The sequence below is a fragment of the Buteo buteo genome, chromosome 5 (genome assembly GCF_964188355.1).
Source record: "Buteo buteo chromosome 5, bButBut1.hap1.1, whole genome shotgun sequence".
Lineage (NCBI taxonomy): Eukaryota > Metazoa > Chordata > Aves > Accipitriformes > Accipitridae > Buteo > Buteo buteo.
The window spans coordinates 46,478,914-46,500,781 of NC_134175.1; the positions used below are offsets into that span (position 1 = coordinate 46,478,914).

General features: G+C 39.3%; 1 protein-coding gene across 1 annotated transcript in view; it reads left to right on the top strand.

Annotated features, from left to right (window-relative positions):
* The window catches only part of MGAT5 (alpha-1,6-mannosylglycoprotein 6-beta-N-acetylglucosaminyltransferase), a 139,389-nt gene extending 117,810 nt beyond the window's left edge, over positions 1 to 21,579 (top strand). The window contains exons 13-17 of the mRNA XM_075028898.1: positions 3,093 to 3,239; positions 7,100 to 7,216; positions 8,044 to 8,118; positions 12,218 to 12,375; positions 14,112 to 21,579. Of these exons, the coding sequence (XP_074884999.1) occupies positions 3,093 to 3,239; positions 7,100 to 7,216; positions 8,044 to 8,118; positions 12,218 to 12,375; positions 14,112 to 14,310 (696 nt within the window). The 3' untranslated portion in view covers positions 14,311 to 21,579. The remainder of the gene's footprint in view (positions 1 to 3,092; positions 3,240 to 7,099; positions 7,217 to 8,043; positions 8,119 to 12,217; positions 12,376 to 14,111) is intronic.
* The last annotated feature ends 289 nt before the right edge of the window (positions 21,580 to 21,868 follow it).

Genomic DNA, 21,868 nt, shown 5'->3' on the forward strand with positions numbered 1-21,868 from the left:
ATCTGGGTAGCAGACCTTGCAAAAAAGGAAATGATTTTTTAAAAAAAACGACACTGCTGTTACCAAGATCATTTTACGTCTGTATTTATTTGCTATTACGTCCTTTAGATATACTTTTATACTGTGAACTTCTCCTGGCAATCATCTCATTATATGGGGCATTAGCATATAGAGCCTACTGTGGCATGTGCCCACTTAAAGCACTGTGTGAAAAATAATGGTTCTGGCTTTCAAAAACATTTGAAAGGTGAGAAAAATGCTCACATACAGAAAATCAAATGGTTTCAAGCAGTAATCAACCAGTAAAACATAAAGGAATTCTACTCTGCGTAGCAATTCTGCTGCAGCTAACAAAGGAGGATCAGGGCTAACATTTCTGAACCATGTGTACCCACAGTTACGTTACCAGCATTGTCAGATTTGGAGTTTTGCATTACAGACCTTCAGCCATAGGGTGAAGGTGCCTCTCCATGGTGGACCGTGGTTACCAGACACAGTGTCCAGTAAGAGAGTACCCTAAAAGCCATAGTAGCACCTTACGTGGTGGAGGCAAATGTACATTTATATCACAAAATAGTGGAAACTCAGTCTGTTCTAAATCTTTACTGGTTTGTGGGAGAGCCTTGTCTTCCACACAGTACTGTACTGAGGATGGATGCTTGGTTCACTGGTACCTGAAAATTGTTGCCTGTTATTTCTACTTTTTTCTTTTATTTTCACTTCTTTTTCAATTTCACTTGCAGCATTTGTTGCATACTTTTAGGAAGTACCTTGACAGATTGTTTTAGCCTTTCTGGAAATAACAAGCTGCATGTAATTCAAAGGATTAGCAAATTAGAGCACCGTAACAATGAGTTACAGAAATTACCTGTGTTCTCTAATGCTTACTTTTTTAATCATAATGGATGTCACTTTCTTGAGGCAATTAAGATATTCCTCAGTTTTGCTCTTTATACCATACCAAAATACTAGCTCCCTAACCAAGGAACGTTAATAAAGGGCAATTTTCAGGAGCAGGGTCTAGATTCACTTTGGGAATTTCAGCTGACCTGATGACAGCGTGATGGAGAGGGATAGAAGATTTTGGGGGGTTGAAAGAAGCTGCGGGGGCTGCGGGCAGCTCTGAGCCAAGCTGCAACCTCAGGCCCACAGGCAGCACACACACATGCACCGTTCTAGCCATCAGACACATCCTTCTTTCTTTCTTCAAAGGTATGGTGCTGCTTAGCGGTAAGGTTGAAAAATGGATACGAAACAGGTGGTAAGCTATTTATTATAGATTAAGTGTTGACAGTGTGCTCTGTGCTGTCAAAACATAAAACCATGTTTCTTTCCCCATGGAGCTTCCTTCTAAATAAACGGACCAGTCAGACACAGAACTGTTGAGCAGTGCACAGCAGCAGTTTATTAAAAAAGTGAAAAACGAAGCAAACAAACCAGCATTCTCTACATAACAGACAAACAGGGGATCATAGGAGAATTAATACTTCAGATGGTTTTAATTGCCAGTTCTCAGCTGGTTTTCTGCCCGAACTAAGCAGTAGTTTAAATAAATAACATTATGTGTGCAGATTGCATGAAATGGTTTTGTGTCTGTAATTAATTATTTTCAAGAGATTACCTTTCTTTAAATTAAGCCTCTTTTGAGATGAAGTTTAGTATGCATTTTTTCTGACAGAAAGGTAATATATCTTATGCCATATATAAAACCCAAATTTAGATAATCTAGCTTTAGTGGAGGTAGTCTTCCAGATCTTTTTTTTTATCAGCCACTCGAGAGTTTCCTGTAAGATTTAAATCTGCAAGATAGCTGAGAAACTTTTTGCAAGTAGGCGACTTTTTGAACCTGAAAATTGAAATCTGAAATAACAATGTTCAGCTCCATGCAGTGGAAATTGTATGTCCTCAACTATGCTGAGAAGCATTAGCTTTCTTTTTAAAATGAGCCAACTCAGAATTTATACTGTTGCCGTGGGTCAAAGAGGATTGATGCTGCAATGCCTGTGCACAACAATACTGACTCCAGGTTTATGCATCCATGTTAAGATCAGCTCCTAGAAAGGGCCTTCAGTTTTGAATCTTCTTTCACTAGGATTCACTTCCATGTTGCAGAAAATTTAATGTAGAATAGTATAATTTGACCTCTTTGAATACATACATCCTGAATACATGATCCTAATAATTATGAAGATTGCTCTTTTTATTTTCTTGAAAAAAAGCAGTAGATATATATATGCATGTTAAGTCGTACAGCAGTGCTGTGAAACTGCTGTTACAAATGAGAGCTTGTAATTCTCTCATTATACACAGACATTCAAATAAAGATGAAGAATCCTATATTTAATTCAGGGGTTTTAATTATGTTGGGCCAGGAAAGGGGTCAAGATCCAAATAAAAGCCAGACAGCTCTGAAAAAATATTACATTTCTTTACATTGGAGAAAAGCACTGCCTTTTCTAGAGCACCTGTAATCTCGGCTGATTTAAGAATAGCTGTGTGATGCATTTTTCCTCCTTCAATTTACCTTGGAGGTGTTGAACCCTCTTAATCCTATGCAAGCTCTTGCTGCCTAGGTACAGTATCTTCAGCTGATGTTTGCTGCCATCTATCGTTTTAATTAGAAGACTTAATCAGTTTGGCAGGAGCATGTTCATATTGGCAAAACCAGCAGGTTAGCTGTTGTGGGAGAGAGGGGGAAAACAGTAGTGTGGCTGTTCCATGAGGTTACTGCAGTAAAACCTGTACCTGCAAGAGAGCCCCAGCAGTTTCATTTCAACACCAATCAAAACACCAAATGACTTTTTTTTTTTCCCCAAAAAAAATAGCTGAAAGGGTCCGTTGTTGCCTCAGCTCTGTGAAAAACCACCTCAGCTCATTACAGAAGATTATTGTCAAATGTGTTTAACAGGACATTCCGTTACTGCTTGGGTAGGAGGGGGTGAGCTGCTGAATTTCTCCCATTTTCTTCTTAACGTTACATATTTTTAGGCTGGTAAATTTAAAATGCATTATTGTTTATTTTAAGTTAGCTCTTAGCTTTCAGTTTTTGTAAAGAACAAAAATTAAGGTAGTCCTTTTTTTCTATTTTTCAGCTGTTCGTTGGTCTCGGATTTCCATATGAAGGGCCAGCTCCTTTAGAGGCTATTGCTAATGGATGTGCTTTTCTAAATTTAAGATTTAACCCACCAAAAAGTAGCAAAAACACAGAATTTTTCAAAGGCAAACCTACACTCCGAGAGGTAAGATTGATAAATCTTGGTAATTTCTTGATTGAAAATGATTGTGGATTTCTTTTTAGTAACCCAATATAGGAAAAATTGCCTAGGTGTTCACAGTTTATTGCAAAAGGTGTGCAACTGTAGTTTTCTTTGGCCATTGATGGGATTATCAGTCCTTATTTTTATAGGATAATTAAAATTTTTTGTTAACATATTGTTAAGCTTTATGTCTAGATTTGCTTATGTGCATTCTGCTAATTCTTATTGACAGACCATAAACTGAAGTTTCACTTGAAAACCTGATGTTCTTCCCAGGAACAGATCATGTCATCGGATACATGATGTGTCATTTGAAAGCAGTTTTATTTTGTTGAAGAAACAAACGTTACTGTGTACTGTGCAGGAAGTAAATAGGTGTTTAAGTAAACTATAAAAATGACATTTGTGGGTTGTTGTGGGTGTTTGGGGATTTTTTTTTTTTTTCCTCCAGAAAAGACCTGCTCAAGGCATTGTTGAGCTAAGGTCACAACCCACAGTGTTTGTGGTTAAACACTGAAGACGTTTGGAGAACTGACTCTGTAAGAGAACAGTGAAAAACAAACCTCAAGCTTTCAAAACAGCCAGTGAGTTTAAACTCTAGTAAGAGAAAAATGAGGCTAAGTAAACTAGCCCCTCACCCCAGCACTGACTTTGGAATATTTTTCTTCTTTGGTGTAGGTAAAATTCAGCCTATACCACTTTTAAGCATTTAACAGTCATGTAGCCATTTCTGACATTAGCACTTTTGCCTTGACCATGGCTTGTGCATAGGTGTATATACATATTTTCCTTACATACTTATCTGAATGGAAAGCTCTCTGATAACACTTAGATGGTGAGAACTTTGCACAGCCATATTTCCCAATTCATGTTACACTTGGGCTATATAAATTGCATACTGAGCAGCACCAGCTAGTCAATAAGCAAAAGACAGTTTACTGTTTTAAACCAGGAACATAAACTCTTTATGATTTTGTGATCCAGGACTGTAATTGCCTTTCAGCTTGTACAGGACACGAGTTCAAACTCACCCCTTCTCACAGCTTGCATTGCTAGCAAAGGAGATAGCGATAAGAGAAAAGAAGTCTGTTTAAACTTTCTCCTTGTGCTTGGCACTTCTCAAAGCTTTTCTTCTGTGGGTCACTCGACTGTTTGTCTCGTTTCCAGTGGTTTTGTGCCCAGACACTATAGCCGGTCAGGCTCAGTAAATAATCTGGACCCACCTAACTCTTTAGTAGGAATTTTAGTGCTTGGAATGCTGTGCTAAATCCTGCTGGCATGTGTCAGCACTAACAGAAACGCTGTGCACCTGACTTGAACAGAAAAATAATCCCTATTGACTGCTTTAGTACAAAATAATGTAATGAACGTTCGTCACAAATGTTGCTGCGTTCACATGCTCTGCTGACCTGTCCTAAGAATAACCTTTTCTATAACTGGTTTTCACAACTGCATTTAGATCCGATTGCCAGTAATCCATGTGCTGGTTCTTTGGGATAAGAAAGTCCTTAAATCCTTCTCTCAGTTTTTCCAAGTGTTAAAGGCGAACAAAAGAAGCTTGTGTAGTTCTGCAAATTGATTATCCATAGACCAATTTGAAGATAAAGTCTGTGTTTAGTACTTTGGTAAAGTAACCATTGCAAGTCACTACTTCTGTCTTGTTCTAGGTAGAATTTATTGGGAGGGGTATTAACTGTTTCCCCTCTACCCCTAAGATGGGGTCCTGTAATGAAGACTCTGTACGAAAATTGGAAATGACAATTTTTATTTTAGATCAGCAGTTGTTTTGTCTTGGGACATGGTTTTGCTGGGGGAAAGAGACAGGAAAAAAAAACCACCAGCAACAAAAAATCACCTTCAAGCAGCTTGTTTTGTACCAGTATTTGTAGCAATATTTCTTCTCCAAAGAAAGATGTACTTGGTGGGTGTAGTTTCTTTCATTTTCTGCTTTCAGGAAGGGGAAAAAAAAGACCTGAAATTAGAAATTAATTTAAATCTATTTATAAGAATTCTTAAGGATTTTAATTATAGACAGAGGGAGTATCTCTTGAATATCTAAAACATTAAGGCTCAGCCAATTAAAGCATTTCAGTGTTAGGAAATAGTCTTAATATTTTTTGAGAGTATAGATGTAGAATTACTGGTGTAATAAAATTATGTTGCTAGTTACTCTTAATACTTAAACTGCTACTAGTCTGAGAAGTTTAGTTGTTCGTCTAACGGATCAGATCTGGCTTTAATGTTGCCGTCTGTCTGAGAAGGTAGAGAAAGAGTGGTCTAAGGCATAATTCCTAAAGCTTTGTGGTATTTCAAACACTGTTCTATGTTTGTATTTTTAAAGGTGCAATAGAAGGTTTTTCACTGTTACTGAAAGCAGTAGGAGTGTAGCTTCTGCCATCTGAAGTCCAGACATAAGTGCCTTGGGAACTCAGTCGTGGTAACCAAATTTTTAAGTACATATAGTTTTAGTTGCAGTAGAAGTACTCTTGAAGAAAGGTTAGAATACGTCAGTCTTCAAGGAGCATTGGACTTTTTGGAGGAATTTAAAATATGCCGATGGGAGCACAGTGCAGTGGGCTGCAAGGGGAATGTAGGCAGTTACGGAAGCTATCTGTGCGCAGAACCATCCCGAGTGACCAGCCCAGCAGCTGCAATCTTCAGCCAGTCCGTGAGCCCTCCCCACCACGCTGCCCTGCAGCCAAAGGTGGGAGCTGGCCCAGAGTCCCCTGGAGCATTGGTCTCGGAGCACAGATTTATGCTAGCTGATCCCATATGTAACTGTAAGACTGGCTTGTCTTGCCCACAAGCAAAATGCAAGAAGCAATTTTTTTTTTAAGTAGTTTCTTGAATCCATTTGAGGAAGAGAACAAGTATGGTATATGCCCAGTGCAGAAGGTTCTTGCGAACAGATGTTGTTTCCTACTTCAGATCTTTTGCACTAACTAGATTTTTCTCTGTATCATGCATAAAGAGGCAGCTGTATAAAAATTGTCCATGAATAATCTGGCAGGGGGCGGGTGTGTGTGTATTTATTTAAAAATCAGTTGTCTTCTGAAGCCAGTGTGAAACACTCCTCTCTTCTGCAGCTTTTGCTTCCTCTCTGTGTGTTCATTTGCACGTTCCTCTCACTGCTGTGCAACCTGTCACAAAAATTACTTTTAGTGCCATCCAGCTAGTTCTCAAAGCAATCTCTGATATAACTTTTCTTAGTTATCTACTTGGGTATTTGTTGAATTTGTTTTCTGACCAAGTGGTGAGCAAAATACCAGTTAACACTCTTATTGAGGTCAAATCACTCTTGTACTAACAGCAGTGAGAGTCAGAATTCATCCTAAGTGATAGAAATGATTCTTTATTCACTACTACTCACAGAAGCTTGGAAATGTTTGAAATTTGAAGGAGAGACAGGACAAGGATGACATCTCTTGAAGCCAGTCATGCAGGTCTAACCAGGACCTGTAGCAATTACGGGTTGTGAAAAAGGAGGGCTGCCCTGTGAATGAGCTGTGGGGAAGCAGGGTCACATTGTAAAAGCAATTTCAGTAAGCATCAGGTCTTCTGTGATGTGGGTCATTATGAGGACCAAAGCCACAAGTGAGAGGTGCACAAATGTTACTTGTGATCTGTGTTATTATATGATTTTCAGTTTTCCAACTAAATTCACTCTCTAAATTTAAACACAGAAAATCTGAAAGATAATTCAGAAGGAATGATGCTGACTGTCAGATTCTAGCTGAATTCTTGTGTTATCGTAGTGCCTATCATCCAAAAAGTCTGATGAGAGTGAGAGGGAAGGATATCTTGATGCATTAATTTTTACCGAAATCATTTCTTCCCTTCAGTTGACATCTCAGCATCCCTATGCTGAAGTTTACATCGGGAAGCCCCATGTCTGGACTGTTGACATCAATGATCTTTCTGAAGTTGAGAAGGCTGTGAAATCAATTTTGAATCAAAAGGTGAGAAATGTATCCTCAATTTGTCATCAACACTTGAAGGTGTATTTTGTACTGCATGTAGAGTACTTCCTAATGTTAGTCTGATTAAAGCAGAGTGCTGCACTTTAGCAGGATATTGGGGAAAAAATTGTTATTACATATCTGTGGTATCTGATTATCATGTTTTAGTACTGGATATGTCAGGTTTTTTCCTGAAAAAAATAAACATGAGTGGATTTATATAGAAATGTGAATTTCTTATGTAAATTATACAGCAATCTACATTTTCTGTGCATTCAGTGAGGAATTTTCCTTGTTGATTCTTAGAGCATTGCAGGCTGTCCAAATGCATGCTCAACTCTTTTGACTGATTTTGTAGCCTTGACATAACTGCCACTGAAGTGCTTGTGCACTTACAATGTGGAATTGTAATGAGGGCGCTTCAAGGAAAAAAAAAGTTTGAAGTAATTTTCAAAGCTATCACATTCTGTTTTTGCCATAATGTTTTCTTTTTCACTTCAACTCGAGAACTGAAATTCAGTTAAAGCAGGAGCTCTGGAATCCCATAGGGTCTCAAGCTAGCTTGATACCTATTACATTGCAATATACCCTGAGTTTCCTTAAAGATAATCACTGAGTAATTTTTATTGCCTTTACAAAGTAGCAAAAATCAGCTTAAACTGCTGATGGTTTTGTGAAATTGTGATTTGTTAATGAGTTTATTTGCATTTATTGTTGCTACTTAAGCTACAATGTAGTATTTGGAATACAAATTGCTACCACGCAGTGCATCACAAAGTTCATTTAAAGAAAAAAACCTCTAACATTAACACACTATGTTTTCACAGATTGACCCTTATTTGCCCTATGAATTTACATGTGAGGGAATGCTTCAGAGGATGAACGCGTTTATTGAAAGACAGGTATGAACTTTTATTGTGGATGACTCTCTTGTTTTATGTTGGGAAGGGAGGACCCCCTCCATTTTAAAGCTTCTCAGTGTTGTTGCTGTTCAAGTAGAAATAGTAGCTGTGCAGTCCCTGGTGTTACATCAAAGCAGAAGGGCAAAGTAATTTTTCAGTGTATATGTGACTTCTTTGACTGTGTACACACAAAAAATCTTTGGTTCATGAAGTATCATGTAAATACAGAGATACTTTTGTGGTAGAATTGCACTTAGGCTAAAGCCTCTGGGCAGATTTTTTTAAGTGTTTAGTTTCAATTGATAAAGCTTTACATGTTTTGGAAGCCGGTTACTTAGAGGACTTTTGCCCCCCATGCATTATTGCCAGCTGACAGCAGCAGAAGTTACTGAGTTGGAGAAATAAACTGCAGAGATTTACACAGGATCCTGATTTCTAGAAACTGTATGTTTGCTTGGACTTCTGCCCAAGACCAGATCAGTTGCAGTGGCCAGCTCTGCCTTTTGTTCTGGCTGCTGCAGAAGAGAGATAGGAATAACCTATATCCCTGATATGCCAATTAATTGCCAGGATTTCTTTCAAAAGCACTGGACATGCTTCTGTACCTGTATTGTGAAAGTGGACTGTGTTAAAGACAGTAATAAAGAATAACACAGCTTCAGGTCAGAAGCGTAGTTAACATAACTATTTCCAGTTTCCTGCCAATAACTACTTTAAGCTTTTTGCTGCTGTATTGATGACATAGCCTTTAAAAGTATCTCTGCTTCTTTTGATTCTCCTACCTGAGTTAGCTATAATTGAGAGGTTTTGTCAATACAGGAAGAAATAGAGCTCAGGGTAAGGGAGAAAAAGAGACAATCTAGAGATAGCATCTGTGGGGCAAAGCTGCCTTTCCCCCCTGGACCTCCCCCAAGGGCTAAGCCCTGGCCTGTACCCTGTGCTTCTCAGAAATAAGTAGAGCATTGTAATTTTGTTCATTGCTTTGACTCATTGTCAAAAGCCATTATTGTTTCACAGCCCCCAGGATGCTCAAGCATCATTATTAGCTGCATGTGCTTAGCACTGTGCCCGATTAACATGTCAGATGAAGCAAAAATAAAGGTTGAGACCTTATTTTGAAGAGTTTGTGGTGGGAGGCAGGCAGAACAGAGAGAGCAGCACAAGCTTGGAACAGGAACAAAGACGCACAGAGTTGATGTGGTTCAGAGGTTCTGGGGTGCATTAACTACAAGAGTGTGGTCTTCAGGGGCTGTTTGAATGTGAAGAGGATGGGGCCAGATACACTCACCCACAAGTCACCCTATGGGACAGGGAAACTGTAGAACTTAAAAGGAGTTGTCTGGAGTTCCCCTTTTGGGGCCTTGGCTCAGGATCAGGAGGGAGGACAGTGTTCACAAGTAAGGTTTAGAGAATTTCCTGAATCTTCAGATCCAACAGCTGGGCTGAAGGTTTTTAGGGTCTGAAGTAAGAGAACTACTGTGAGCTGTGGTTTCATGTTTAGCAGTGCTACCTTCAGCTGGATTAAAACAGCTTTCACTCCAAGCTACTCCTCCCTGCCAGTGCACTGCCCCAGCCAGCAGCCCAGCATGGCTGTGCCATCTGCTGAATCCATCCCTTGATCCTGTTTGCTCTGTGGCTGCACAGACAGTTGTGTCAATCTGCAAAGCGACAGTGTAGGGTGGGAACCAAAGGGTGGGACTGCTTAAATTGGCACTGCCATCAAAGGAGCCGCCAGGCAACCGCAGCCGAAGCAGCTGCGGGATTCCCTGTTGCAAACTTGGGAGCTGTTGGATGAGGCAGGCTGGGCTGATGGAACAGACATGCTGACTTTGAAAGATGTGGTCAAGCGGAATGCTTGGTAACCCAGCAGAAAATGTTTTTGGCAGGTTAGCAAACTGACTTGGCTCAGCAGACGGTCAGCTGAGCACCAGAGCTTGGCAAAGGGAGTGGAGTGAGGACATTCGTCTAAGAGCAAGAAAAGCTAGAGGGAGGAGGACACCTCCTTTGACGGAAGAACTAAGCCTGTCTCACCTTGAAATTGTGGTTATAGGCAAAACAAAAATAAACACAGTCTCTGGTGAAGCTTAACCTTCTGTTTTACGTAACATCTTTTTCTTTATTTTACCCCTATGCATGTAGGGTTGTCGGGCAAGATAGATTGGGGTGAAGATACCAAATTTAGGTTGCTTTTATGGTTGATAGGAAAACTAGCCAGAGACAGCAAACTGAAGCACGGCACTGTGTGTGCTGGTACCTGTGAAAGTGATCTTCTCCGAGACATGCTTCAGGGTGGCATAAGCTGAGGAAGGCTTCCCACCAAGCTATGGACTGGAAATGGGAGGCTGTGCCCAGTTTTGGGGGAGAATTTTCAACTAAGAGATGTTAAAAGCTGAAGCCCCCAGCAAATAGTGAAGCCTCACAAGTGATTCACTGTCTTTGAAAAACTTTGTCTCCTGCCTGCACTAGCTGTGAATCCAATCTGATATTACAGTACTATATTGTACATATTACATTGGTATATATTACAGTATTAGATTGGATTTTGAACCTATATACATTTCCTCCTGCATCTAGTAGTTTAAATATTGATTTATAAAAGGACAGAATAAGCAAGGTGCTTAAGCCAAATAGCAAAATTACCTTTTTGAAACAACCTTATTAAAAAGTACCTCCAACCATCTATTGTTAACGTGTTCTTTTAGATGCCGTTAAAATTATTCTGCCATAAATATGCTCTAAAATTACTCAGGTTTTTCGAATATGGCACAAGGGAATGGCTTAGAGCTGCATCAGGGGAAGTTCAGAATGGATATTGGGGAAAAAGCTCTTCACTGAGAGGGTGATCAAGCACGGGAACAAGCTCCCCAGGAAAGTGGTCATGGCCCCAAGCCTGTCAGTGTTAAGACGCGTTTGGACAATGCTCTTCGATATATGGTTTAGCTTTTAAGTTGCCTTGTGTGGAGTCAGGAGATGGTCTCTATGATCTTAGTGGGTCCCTTCCAACTCAGGATATCCTGTGATTCATGACTGTATAATATTAAATTTATGGTTAGACCTGGGAGTATGAAAACTTCCTCCTTCAGCAGAGGAAATCTAAACAGAGAAAAAAAAGCCCAAACTGATGTTGAGAACTGGTAAATGATCTGCGGTCTTAGCTTCATTAAAATTTCAAGTAGTTCAGCCTTTGGGTCACAGTGTGGGACCTGTCCATACAAGTATTAGTTTTGTCAGGAAAAAGCAAACCATGATGGACTGGGCCCAAATTTTCTGATCATCTTTTGATGGGAGTTGCTAAACGTTAAAATAATGGCTGAATATCATGGAATGTTATACAAAACCAGTGTTTAAAATTTTCTCTTTACTTTTTCTCATTTTAAATGTCAAGACAGTACGAACTTGTCTTTGAATAGTTTTCGCTAGCAGTTGTGTTTATATATGATTTCTTCCTTCCCTCTTTCCACTGTGGTGACAGTTGACTGCATGCATTATTTATAGCAATTTTTTTCAGTGTTGGGAGAGCACTTTTACTAGCAGTTCAACCAAGAAGAGCAAACAAACTCTTTGAGTCCTGGCTGCTTTGTAGAAATCTTCAGTCTTTTATGAGTTCAGCTCGCTCCGTAGAGCTGCGAGTCCCCTGATCCTTTCCACGTGGCTCTCCGCATGGGCCACTTGAGACAGTTCTTGCCTACAGGGTAACTGGCCTCTGGAATTCTTCTCCTAGCCGAACTTCTTCCTGATATTTGTGCTGTTACAAAAATAGTTCTGCTAGCACCAAATTAGTGAAACAGGAGTCACTGAGAAAGCCAAAACGGGTTGGGTGTGTGGAAGTAAAGAGACTAGCTAGAGTTGCTTATGATAAATTAAAAAAGGTAAAGGTAGGGAAGAATGATACTACCACATTTTAAGTAGCAAAGGTGATAATTCCCTCATGCAAAAAAAAAAAAATTCTTTTAAAAGGTGCTTAAGTTACTGATTTAATACATCTGACATGAGCTGCAAAATGAGTGTTTGGGTGATAATAACCACTTATTTTACTAATGGGGAAAATTGCTGTCAAGGGACTGGATGCATCATAATAAAGTATGATCTGTCACTGCAGGATTTCTGTCATGGGCAGGTGATGTGGCCCCCATTAAGTGCCCTTCAAGTAAAAACTGCTGAACCTGGAAAATCCTGCAAACAAGTCTGTCAGGAAAACCAGCTCATCTGTGAGCCTTCCTTCTTCCAGCATCTTAACAAGGACAAAGCTCTGCTTAGGTAAGTACTTAGAAGCACAAACATATTATTTGGCCTCTTTTTACTGCACTGGCTTTTGCCGCATATTAAGTTTAGTGCACGAATTCTGTGAGAAGGGAAGGTGGGGAGAGAAGTACTGTCTTGTTTGGCTGCAGCAAGCTGTGAGGTTAGCTGTCAGTCCTTCATGGCAGTGGATGGTAGAAGTTACTGCTGTGCTGAGAGCACCGTTCCACGTAGCATGTGTTTCTGCAATGAGGAATACAGCACCGAGGCCAAAAATTTACATCTCTTCCTTCCCTGCCCTCCATCTCCCATGTGTGTGCCCCTTTGATGTTGGGTTGCTTGCACTGCGCAAAGATGCTTGTGCTGCAGGGATCGCAGATGCCAGGGGTATAATTGTGTTTGGATAGACCCTTTGCAGCCCTGGCTGAGCGGGTGCGCTATTCCGTAGCTTTTGCCATATCCTTCTGAGAGTTAGTGAACTTGCAGGACTCTTAATGCTCATCCAAACTGTGCTCAGTCAGCTGGGTCAGAAACAAAATGCATTTTGTTGCAGTAAATGGAAATCTGTACACATTGTGTGATTTCTGTCAGTTGTTCACATGATTTTAAATATAACATTTATAAAGTGTTGCTTTTATTTATTGAGCTCCCTAATTGGTCACGATTAACATCTGTATTGAAACATTTATATTCACTGGCAATTAGCAATTCCTGTTTCTGCAAACCTTTTGTCGGTATTGTCCTGGGTAAAGAATTGTAAACCCGTGTACATTAGAGGTATTAGTGCCAACTGATAAAAGCTTACGAGCTATGCATTAAGGAAGTTAATGTTGCTTTCAGGTGCTGTCACTTTGGGAATATGTCTGTGTTCCTTTCAGAATAAAAACAAAGCACTCAGAGCTAGGCTCCAACAAATGGCTGCTAGGGAAACTGCTTTCTAGGTTTTCTATCTCCACTTTTTGCTAAATTAAATTGTAGAAGGTTTTCATTTTTGTATTTTGTTTGAAAAGTTGTAATTTCCAGTGGAGTTCAGAAGCAGCTCATACAAAAACTTTGTCAGGCTTCTTTTCTAGCTGTCTAGACAAGATTATAATTCTGTGGAAAAAAAACCTGTTAAATGCTGAAAGCTACCAATGTTTCCAGAGTTAAGTGAAAAACAAGCTTCTACTGGAATTGCTACACTCGTGCTTAAGCTTTGTGGTCAGAAAATGGCAACTCGAATTTTTCTTTTTTTCAGCTAGCTAGCGCTAGCTGGTTCCTCGGAGCGGTGGGTCCAGCTCTGACCTGCTTCTGCTGTACCCCAGCAGCATCGCCTTATCCTCACAGTTTGGCCAACCGCACCTTGAGCTACCCAGGGCTGCCTGGCACGGTGTGGCTTGCCTGGGGGAGATCCCTGCTGGTATCGATGAGAATATCTCCTGATTTCAGATTCTTTGGGTTTGTCTTACTAGAAATCCATGGTGTATTTAAATATTAGCTTTGGGGAACAGTCAAAAGCTTTTTTTTCCTTTTTAACTTCTTTTATTAATCTTTAGGAAACCGAGTAAAACTGAAAAGGCTGTACTGCCCTCTGCAGAGAGAATCTGCACAGGCGAAAAGAAATGAGAGTCATGTTCTGGAAATCTGCAATTCTGAATGTACTTGATTTAGGATGTAATACACCATTTTATTTTATTTTTAGCAAGGAAGGATGGAAACTGTACTGAACTCCTGTAAACTCCACTGTGATTTAGATGATGTGCTTTGCTTTTTAGGCATAATATTGAATGTCTCACCATGGAGTCTGCAAATGATATTCTGGTCCCCTCTTTTGATGGAAGAAGGAAGCACTGTGTTTTCCAAGGTGACCTCTTATTGTTCAGCTGTGCCGGCTCCCACCCAACCCACAGAAGAATCTGCCCCTGCAGAGACTATATTAAGGGGCAGGTTGCGCTTTGTAAAGACTGCCTATAGCAGCAGCAGAGCTTCTTTTGAGTTGAGGACAAAATGTAAGTAGTTTTGAGAGGAGCTACTTATTACTTCCTGCACTTTTGTCCAGGTTTTTCGCTGCAGGCAGAGCTATCATTGCTGGGCAGAATTATCTACTAAGAGAGGAGGGATTCATAACAAACAGCTAACTGATCTTTTCTTCCTATAAGAACATTTGCAGTGTAACTCTTCAGATTCTTTCATCTGTTTGCGAAGAGAAATGAGTTTCATGTTCTACAGTGATTTGAAGATGACTGCACAGAATAGTTTGTAGAAAATTCCCAGACCCATCAAACTTCTTTTTCTGTTGTTTGGGTGAAGTGTTTTCTATTTTTTTAATGACTTAGGACATCCCCCATCATGGTTAGCTAAAGGATCTCAACTTCATTCCAGTAGAAAATTGAAAAAAAGTGTGCTTGAGGGAGGGGGGTGCAGGGGAGGGAGGACTAACATTTTATTCTAGGTGCACTGGTTTGGGTACTGCTTTAGCTTGAATGGCTATAAAGTGGTTTACTTCATGAGAACTCAGAATCACAAGATAGCTCTGTACCCTGTTATTGGGTTATCTGGGCCCATTTCTTCTTTCTGTTTTTTTTTTTTTTAAATCTTTGTATACAACAAGGTATTGTCTGCGTCACGGCTGCTGCATCGGAGCAGTCTAAACAGAGAGTATCATGAATGAGCAAATAGGCAGTTGCCAGCGTGTGACACATCATCTTGGTGACTCAACGACTGACTAGGATTGTGGCATTTTCTTCAAGTGGAAAAGCTACAAAAACATACTGCCATTTTTGGAATGGACTTGTCACAGTTTACTGGTCCCATTTAGAGAGTAATCCTTGGAATTTGCCCATGCTTCTGTTGTAGTCTGTCTACTAGAAATACTGTGTGAAGCAAAAAGTATTCAGCATCATTGGAGCAATATTATCGTTAGAGCCTCAGTTTGCTACGGCTTCCAGTAGTTAAAAGTGTTGCTGAATGACATAGAAAGGTTAAACTAAGCTAACTATAATTATTGTATGATAGAAATGTAAAATGTCTTCATAACTAGCTAGGTTTTTAAAGAGGAATTTTTTCTGAAGAACAAGTAAGAGGAGACAAAAAAACTGCTAAGAAAAGCATTGATCAATCTCGTGGGTTCTTTGGTTTTCTGTTTTGGGGGGTGGTGTTTGTTTCTTTTTTTCTTTTAGCAGGCACACCAATTACAAATTTAGACTAAAACAATTCAAGAGTTTGGTATTCAAATCAAACTTCATTTTTTTAGAGCAGCAAGTTAAATCTTCTAAACCGCCTTCTTTTTATTGAGGTAAGTTTTGTTATTTTCAGAAGAAGGTGGCATGCTTGACAGCACCATTTGGAGTCAGGAAATGATATGCTAAGATCAGTGAGAAACAAATCTGCAGTATATTTTGAAAGCACTCGTAGTGTGCAGGTTTACACTTTGGACGTGCTCTGACCATACGGGGGAAAAAAAACTCAAATCAACATGAAGGGTTTTTTCATAAAGATTAACAAACATTACCAGTTAATAATGAAAAGCATAGATACTTTAAATTTTCCTTTCTTGGATATATCCGGTTGATTCAGATTTTTCTTGTAACTGGCATTCATTATCTGTGTGTGAATATTGATGTGTCTCTTGACCTACCAAAGACCAAGCAAGGGAAATGCTATTTAATCTTGGATAAATTCTCAAGACAAGAGAGCAGAACTGTATACATTTTAAAGTTTCAATTTGAAAGCACTGAATTAGTTTTTTCAAGTTTTTTTTGTTTACTGCCTCAGCACTCCTGTCGGTGTTATCCTGTAAAACTCCGTAACATTGCTGTGGACTACACAGGACTTAATCCTGAGAGATTGTTCAGTATCCAAAAAGGGTATGTGGGAAGTGTTGAACAGCAGGGTCACCAGGAACTGCATTGTGATGGTGTGCTGCATTTTAGAGTAATTTTCCAGAAACAGAACAGCTGGGCCCTATAATGGGAGGCAAACTTTTTGTATGAAAAGAAAACAAACACAAACTAGTATGAAAATCCTCACTGTTACCATAGCTCAGCGTTTGCTTCAGTCAGCACAAATGGAGTTTGCAATAGTTTTAATACTCTGGAAAAGCTGGGGGAGGAGGTTTGGAAATGAGTCTGAGCAGGCGCAACAATTCATTTTGTATTTATACAAAATATTTCCTGCATACCTGTGCATATTCATGCACTGGAAAATCCTGCATATTAAAATATATACACTTACACCTGGTGCTGAAAGTAAAGGCAATAGCAGAATTTGCCTTTATCCATTCAGCCTGAGGTTCTTCAGGCAGGAATTTAGTTCGGAATGAGATATTGCAGAATTACATCAGAAACAAAGATTTGTATGGGTGCACTTAAAGAATGCAAAACACGTAGTTTTTGCTGTAGTGCAATTCTTTGCTGTAAATACATATTTGCTTGTTTCCCGCCCCCAGTGTATGGTCCACATGGCATACTGCATTTTATTTTGCCTCTAAACCTTTAAAGACGGGAGGGGTTTGGTATTTGTTGTTATAAGATTTTCTGGTCTAGTGTTTTGCTCAATGCTAAGTTTGCCTTTACCACAGCAGGGAGAGTCTATATAAGCTCTGGGTTTTTTTCATGCTGTAGCACTGTTTCTTTCTAGTCTACTGAATTGAATTACTGCATCCTGGCAAAAATGAAACAGCAGATACCAATGCTGCTTGCATTTTAGCCAGGGACAGAACATCTAAATTGGCTTCAGAATCAGTTGGGTCTGATCCTATTTCCACTGAAATCTATAAAGAAGGCTCATTAATCTTAAAGAAAAAAAAACCAAGACCTATAATTCGATAGGCCTCTATTATTAATTTTAAACTCTCTTTTCAGAAGAAATATTACTTTATGAACTGCAGCTTCAGTCTAAATTTCTGTAAAAGGAAACTATCATATGAGAACTGTAAGTGCATAAACTTTGTAAACATTACTCACTAAACCCGATACAGCACTCCCCCATCACTCAGCGGTGTTTGTTTGTGTGTTGATAAATAAGTGACTCCTTCCGCAGATAAGCACTCAGGCAAATCCATGTGGGACTATTTAAAATTTTGAATGATTTACTAAAATGTATAATATATTTCCACATGTCAGGATAGAGGGCAGCCTTCTGTCCAAGTTCCATGACTATTTTTCTTCCTAATTAAAGAATAAAGGTGTAGTCCAATTATTGCACTTAAACAAGGTTATTAGAGATCGGACTGTGCTACTGTTTTGCAGTCTGACAGTAAAGCTTGCAGCTTCCTTTACTCAGAAATCAGGTTTTTGCATGACTTGCATTTGAATATATTGATCAGCAATTGATGGGAAAAAATGTCAAAAAAGTTGAATATAAAAACACTTTACAAGCTTTTAAACATATCTCTCATATCAAGACATTCTTTGTTTTAAAATTTTGTATTTTTGTATGTGACCTAGTTTTTTTCAAAAATCTTGTTCCTATGAGATTAGAAAACTTGAGAAGCATTTACATATTTATTAAAATTAACATAAAGGCTTGCCTTTGAAAGGTAAAGTTGGTAAATACACACTGTTTAAAAATGCCAATAAAAACCTCATTTATTTCATATATGCAAGTTGATTTGCACATGTATAAATAGAGTTGCTTTTTGCATTTTTTGCTTAGTTTCTATGTTTCTTTTTGTAATTTATAGTTGCAGCTGCGTGTTTGCTTGTTTATATCAGATTATGTTTCTCCTACAAATATTTAATGTTTATGTGCCTTTTTTTACTTTCTTTGTGGTTTGGATGAGCGTTTGGAATATGGACACTGTCTGAACAAGTATAATGGAACACTAATTACAGGTAAAAATAGTGCTTGATGACTATACAGCTTAGCAGTATGAATTTTGAATGTTTTTAAGTAGCGGAGAAATCGGTTCTAAAACTATAAGGTAAAGGTTAATAAGATAAAACTGTAACTTTCATAATTCTTGCAAAACGTTGCTCCTGCAAGCAGAATACCCTTCACTGAATATCTGTAATTTGACATGAGAGCTCCTGCTGGGATGGGACGTCTTTGTTTAATGACCAGAGGGCAAACTAAAGCTGTTAGGAGACAATGCTAACAGAAAACCTCTAGGAACAGCCATATCTGATTTGACCAGCAGGAGAATTGAAGATCCACATTAAAGTTTGTGAGGTGTTGGTTTTTCGGATAAAGACGTCTGTACATGGAAGTGCACGGGGTGATTCCTGGTGCTACCCAGAGAATACAGTCCTTTTATGGTACCTGAATTTACGACTCTCAGTGGGGAGGGAACTCCGGATATTCAGCTTATTGCAGATGTTTTTCTTTTTAATGCTACTACTTTTCTGCAAGAAGAATATTTTGCAGAATAGCTGCTGATCAGGTGTCAGTTGGAGACCGCAGAACGGGGTTGCAGACAGAGCCAGGACTCTGCATCTTCCCCACTCGGCTCTGCTCCCAACTACTTGTACTGGCTTTTGCAACTTGCTTATTGACAAGCATTCAGACTTGCTGGAAGTTTTCTGTTGATACCAGCTGCAAATCAGGTTGTTAGCTGATGTCTTCTCTCTCCTCCCTTAATCGTGTTGTACCAGTATCCTTTAATATCCTAGTCAACATCCTTGGTTTATCCTTGATACGAAAGACATGCCCTCCCCTCTCAAAAATGAGTGGCCCATCTAAATTACAAAGATGATTTACGAGCTTGCAGCACTTTTCACATAAACAAAATCCAAATTGCTTTCTCAGGTATGTATTTTGCTTGTAGTGCATTTCAGGACCAGATTTTGCTAGTAAAATAAATTAAATGGGATGAATCAGGCTGAATACAATCTCATTCAAGTCTAATTAACTTCATGACTCCCACTGGCTTCAGTGATAGCTGAACTCCTCCATTAATTTTTCTTCAAATTAAAAAAGCAGCTCTCCCTTTTTAATACATACAAAGCACTGTATCTTACAAGATAAAGACCAAACACTTGCAGGTTATATTGTACACATATCAGCAGCCAATTTTCCTTGCTGTTTACAGCAGATATCATCTCTGACTAAGTTGATGTTACCTATTATTAAAGTATCAGGTGAAAACTTGGATAAATAGCTGTTCAGTCTACAGTTTGGAGTTGGAGGGGTGGGGTGTTTGGGTTTTTTGTTGTTTGGTTTTTTTAAAGAGACTAGTAGTTATCAGTTTCCAGTTTCACAGTCTTTTTTTCCAGGGGTGCTAACGTTTTGGCATGGCTCGCTCTTCGTGATGTTTGCCCTACAGCTGCTATGCCTTCAAGTTTGGACTTGGGACCTCTTTCCATTTGTAGTTCTCCTTTGGTCCCATCGTTTTAGGGACCGCTGTAAAGTCGAGGCAAATAATGCACTGACAGATGTACACTTTCATTCAGGCTGAAAAGGCCAGGGACAGATATGGTTTCATTGAGATAGGCTTTAATAATATTGCTGTAAATGTAACATCAAACGATATTGTTTTATGGGCAGTGACTTAAATCTTGTCTTCATATTTTTAAGCAGCTCTATAGGTTGTTTTTTTTTAAATTAGTTTGTAATTTCCAAATATTATATTTAAATGGAATGTGTAAAGAGCAAACTCCGTGTATCAAGTGTAAGATGTTTACTGTAGGAATGTGTTGAAAATACCAGAGGCTGAACCCCAGAATGCCTCAGATGTGAGGCATGGTTCATGTTCTTTCTTCCAGGGAGAAACAACAAAGTGCAACTGTTGCCAAAGTGTCTTGCTTTTATAGGTGTAATCCTTGACATATTCATATAATTATGAACATACAATAGTATGTTTTAATTCAGCAGACCTCTCCCAACAGCACTAAGCCACCTCTTTATTAAATGGGTAAATAAAATCAGGTCCTCAAAGTTTTGATGAAATAACTCCACCTTCCACACACAGAAACAGCTTTAAAAAATTCAGTTGTAATTAAGTGAATACCCTTCTCTCTGCTAGGAAGGTCAGCGCAGGTGTCATTTAACTAAGGTGGGCTATGCATGGGAACAGAATTTGTCACCTTGCGTAAGGGCTCGCAGGACTGAAGCACTGTGGACCCTGCTGTCCTCACGTTTCACAGCTATTGTAACACGCGGCTGCTGCTTTGTACAGGAAAATATATCTCTTGCACTGCACTGTCGTACTTGCAAATACTAGCCCTAGGTCAGTGCTGCTGCACTCGCGGCCAGCCACGCAGTAGAGGCTCGGTCCTGCAGGAGCCAGCAAAATCCTTGGCTTTAAGGAGAGCATGTAAATAATGTTATGGCATTTACTGGAGCCATCCGGACACTTGGCAAAGTGCATGCAACAGGCTCTGGCTCGGACTCCAGCAGCTGCAAAGTAGTTCGAAGTATCAGATAGGTACACAATAAATCAAGTTAAATTGCTGTCTGAAGGCAGTTAATTTTAATAGGGTTATACCCAGAACTAATTTGTTACGTTCATTACCAGGTCTGTTGCAGTACAGTGAAACCATTTTTAAGAAGTCACGGGTTTATTTGGTTTTTGCAAAGGAATACAGCAGGGCAGGAGGAAACGCCAGTTTTTACCAAAGGAAAAAAAGAGTACATTTTATGAGAAAAGTTACCCTGAAGCTTCCAGGAGAGCTAAAATAAAAATACAAGGGGATATTTACAAAGCTAATTTGAGCTTGGAGAAGTTGATCCCCCTGAGCTTGCTAGGCTGACTGCTGCGGGGGGTCCTCCAGAGGGCAATTTGGGGCAGCAGTTTGGTTTCTGGTCTGAGTCATTCCCTGGGGGAGACTCTCTCTCCATGGGCAAAGGGGGTCAAAGTCTGAATAATCCCTGTAGCACTGTATATTGAAAAAAAAAACCTACTGAAATCTGTAAAAATAAGAGTGCTGCATTTGCGGATAATAATTCGGAGTCAATGAGAGTTTTTATATGTACATGAGAACTTCAGGGTCAGGCTGGTACTATGTGTGTTTGGTTTGAAGTCTCTCTTAAAAGGTTGATCCTTTGTCTTATTTAAATGGTTGTGTTCCACTATATTACGTTCAAGCAGTTTGATTCAGAAAGAACAGAACACAGTGGTTCAGATACTGTCAAGTTACTGGGGTTCAATAGGATGGGATTTTTTTAATTTTTTTTTTCTTTTTTTTTAGAAAAGTAAATGTCTGTACTTTAATGGCATAGAAAAATGCTTTGTTTTCACTGTTGTAGAAAAAAAACTAGGGAGAACTTTATTTTTCAATAAACCTTTTTCTTGTGTGATTTGGATTTATGATTGCTTTGTGCTTAAATGGGAAGTCTGTGAGCTGCCATTTATCCAAAATCGCGTTTCTGTGGCTTATCCTTGCAATTCTGTAGCTGGGCATTTCTGCTGCTGGCCCACCTCTTCAGAGGTGAGCACGAACAGTCCCATCTACCCACATCTGGGCCATAAGAACAACAGGCAAGTAATTATCTTTTTACTTTTTCTTTTAAATCCAAGTTGGACAATGGATAAAATCAAGGTTCATTTCAGCAGGGCAGTTTTGCCACAGCAGTAGTGAGGAATTCCTGGTTT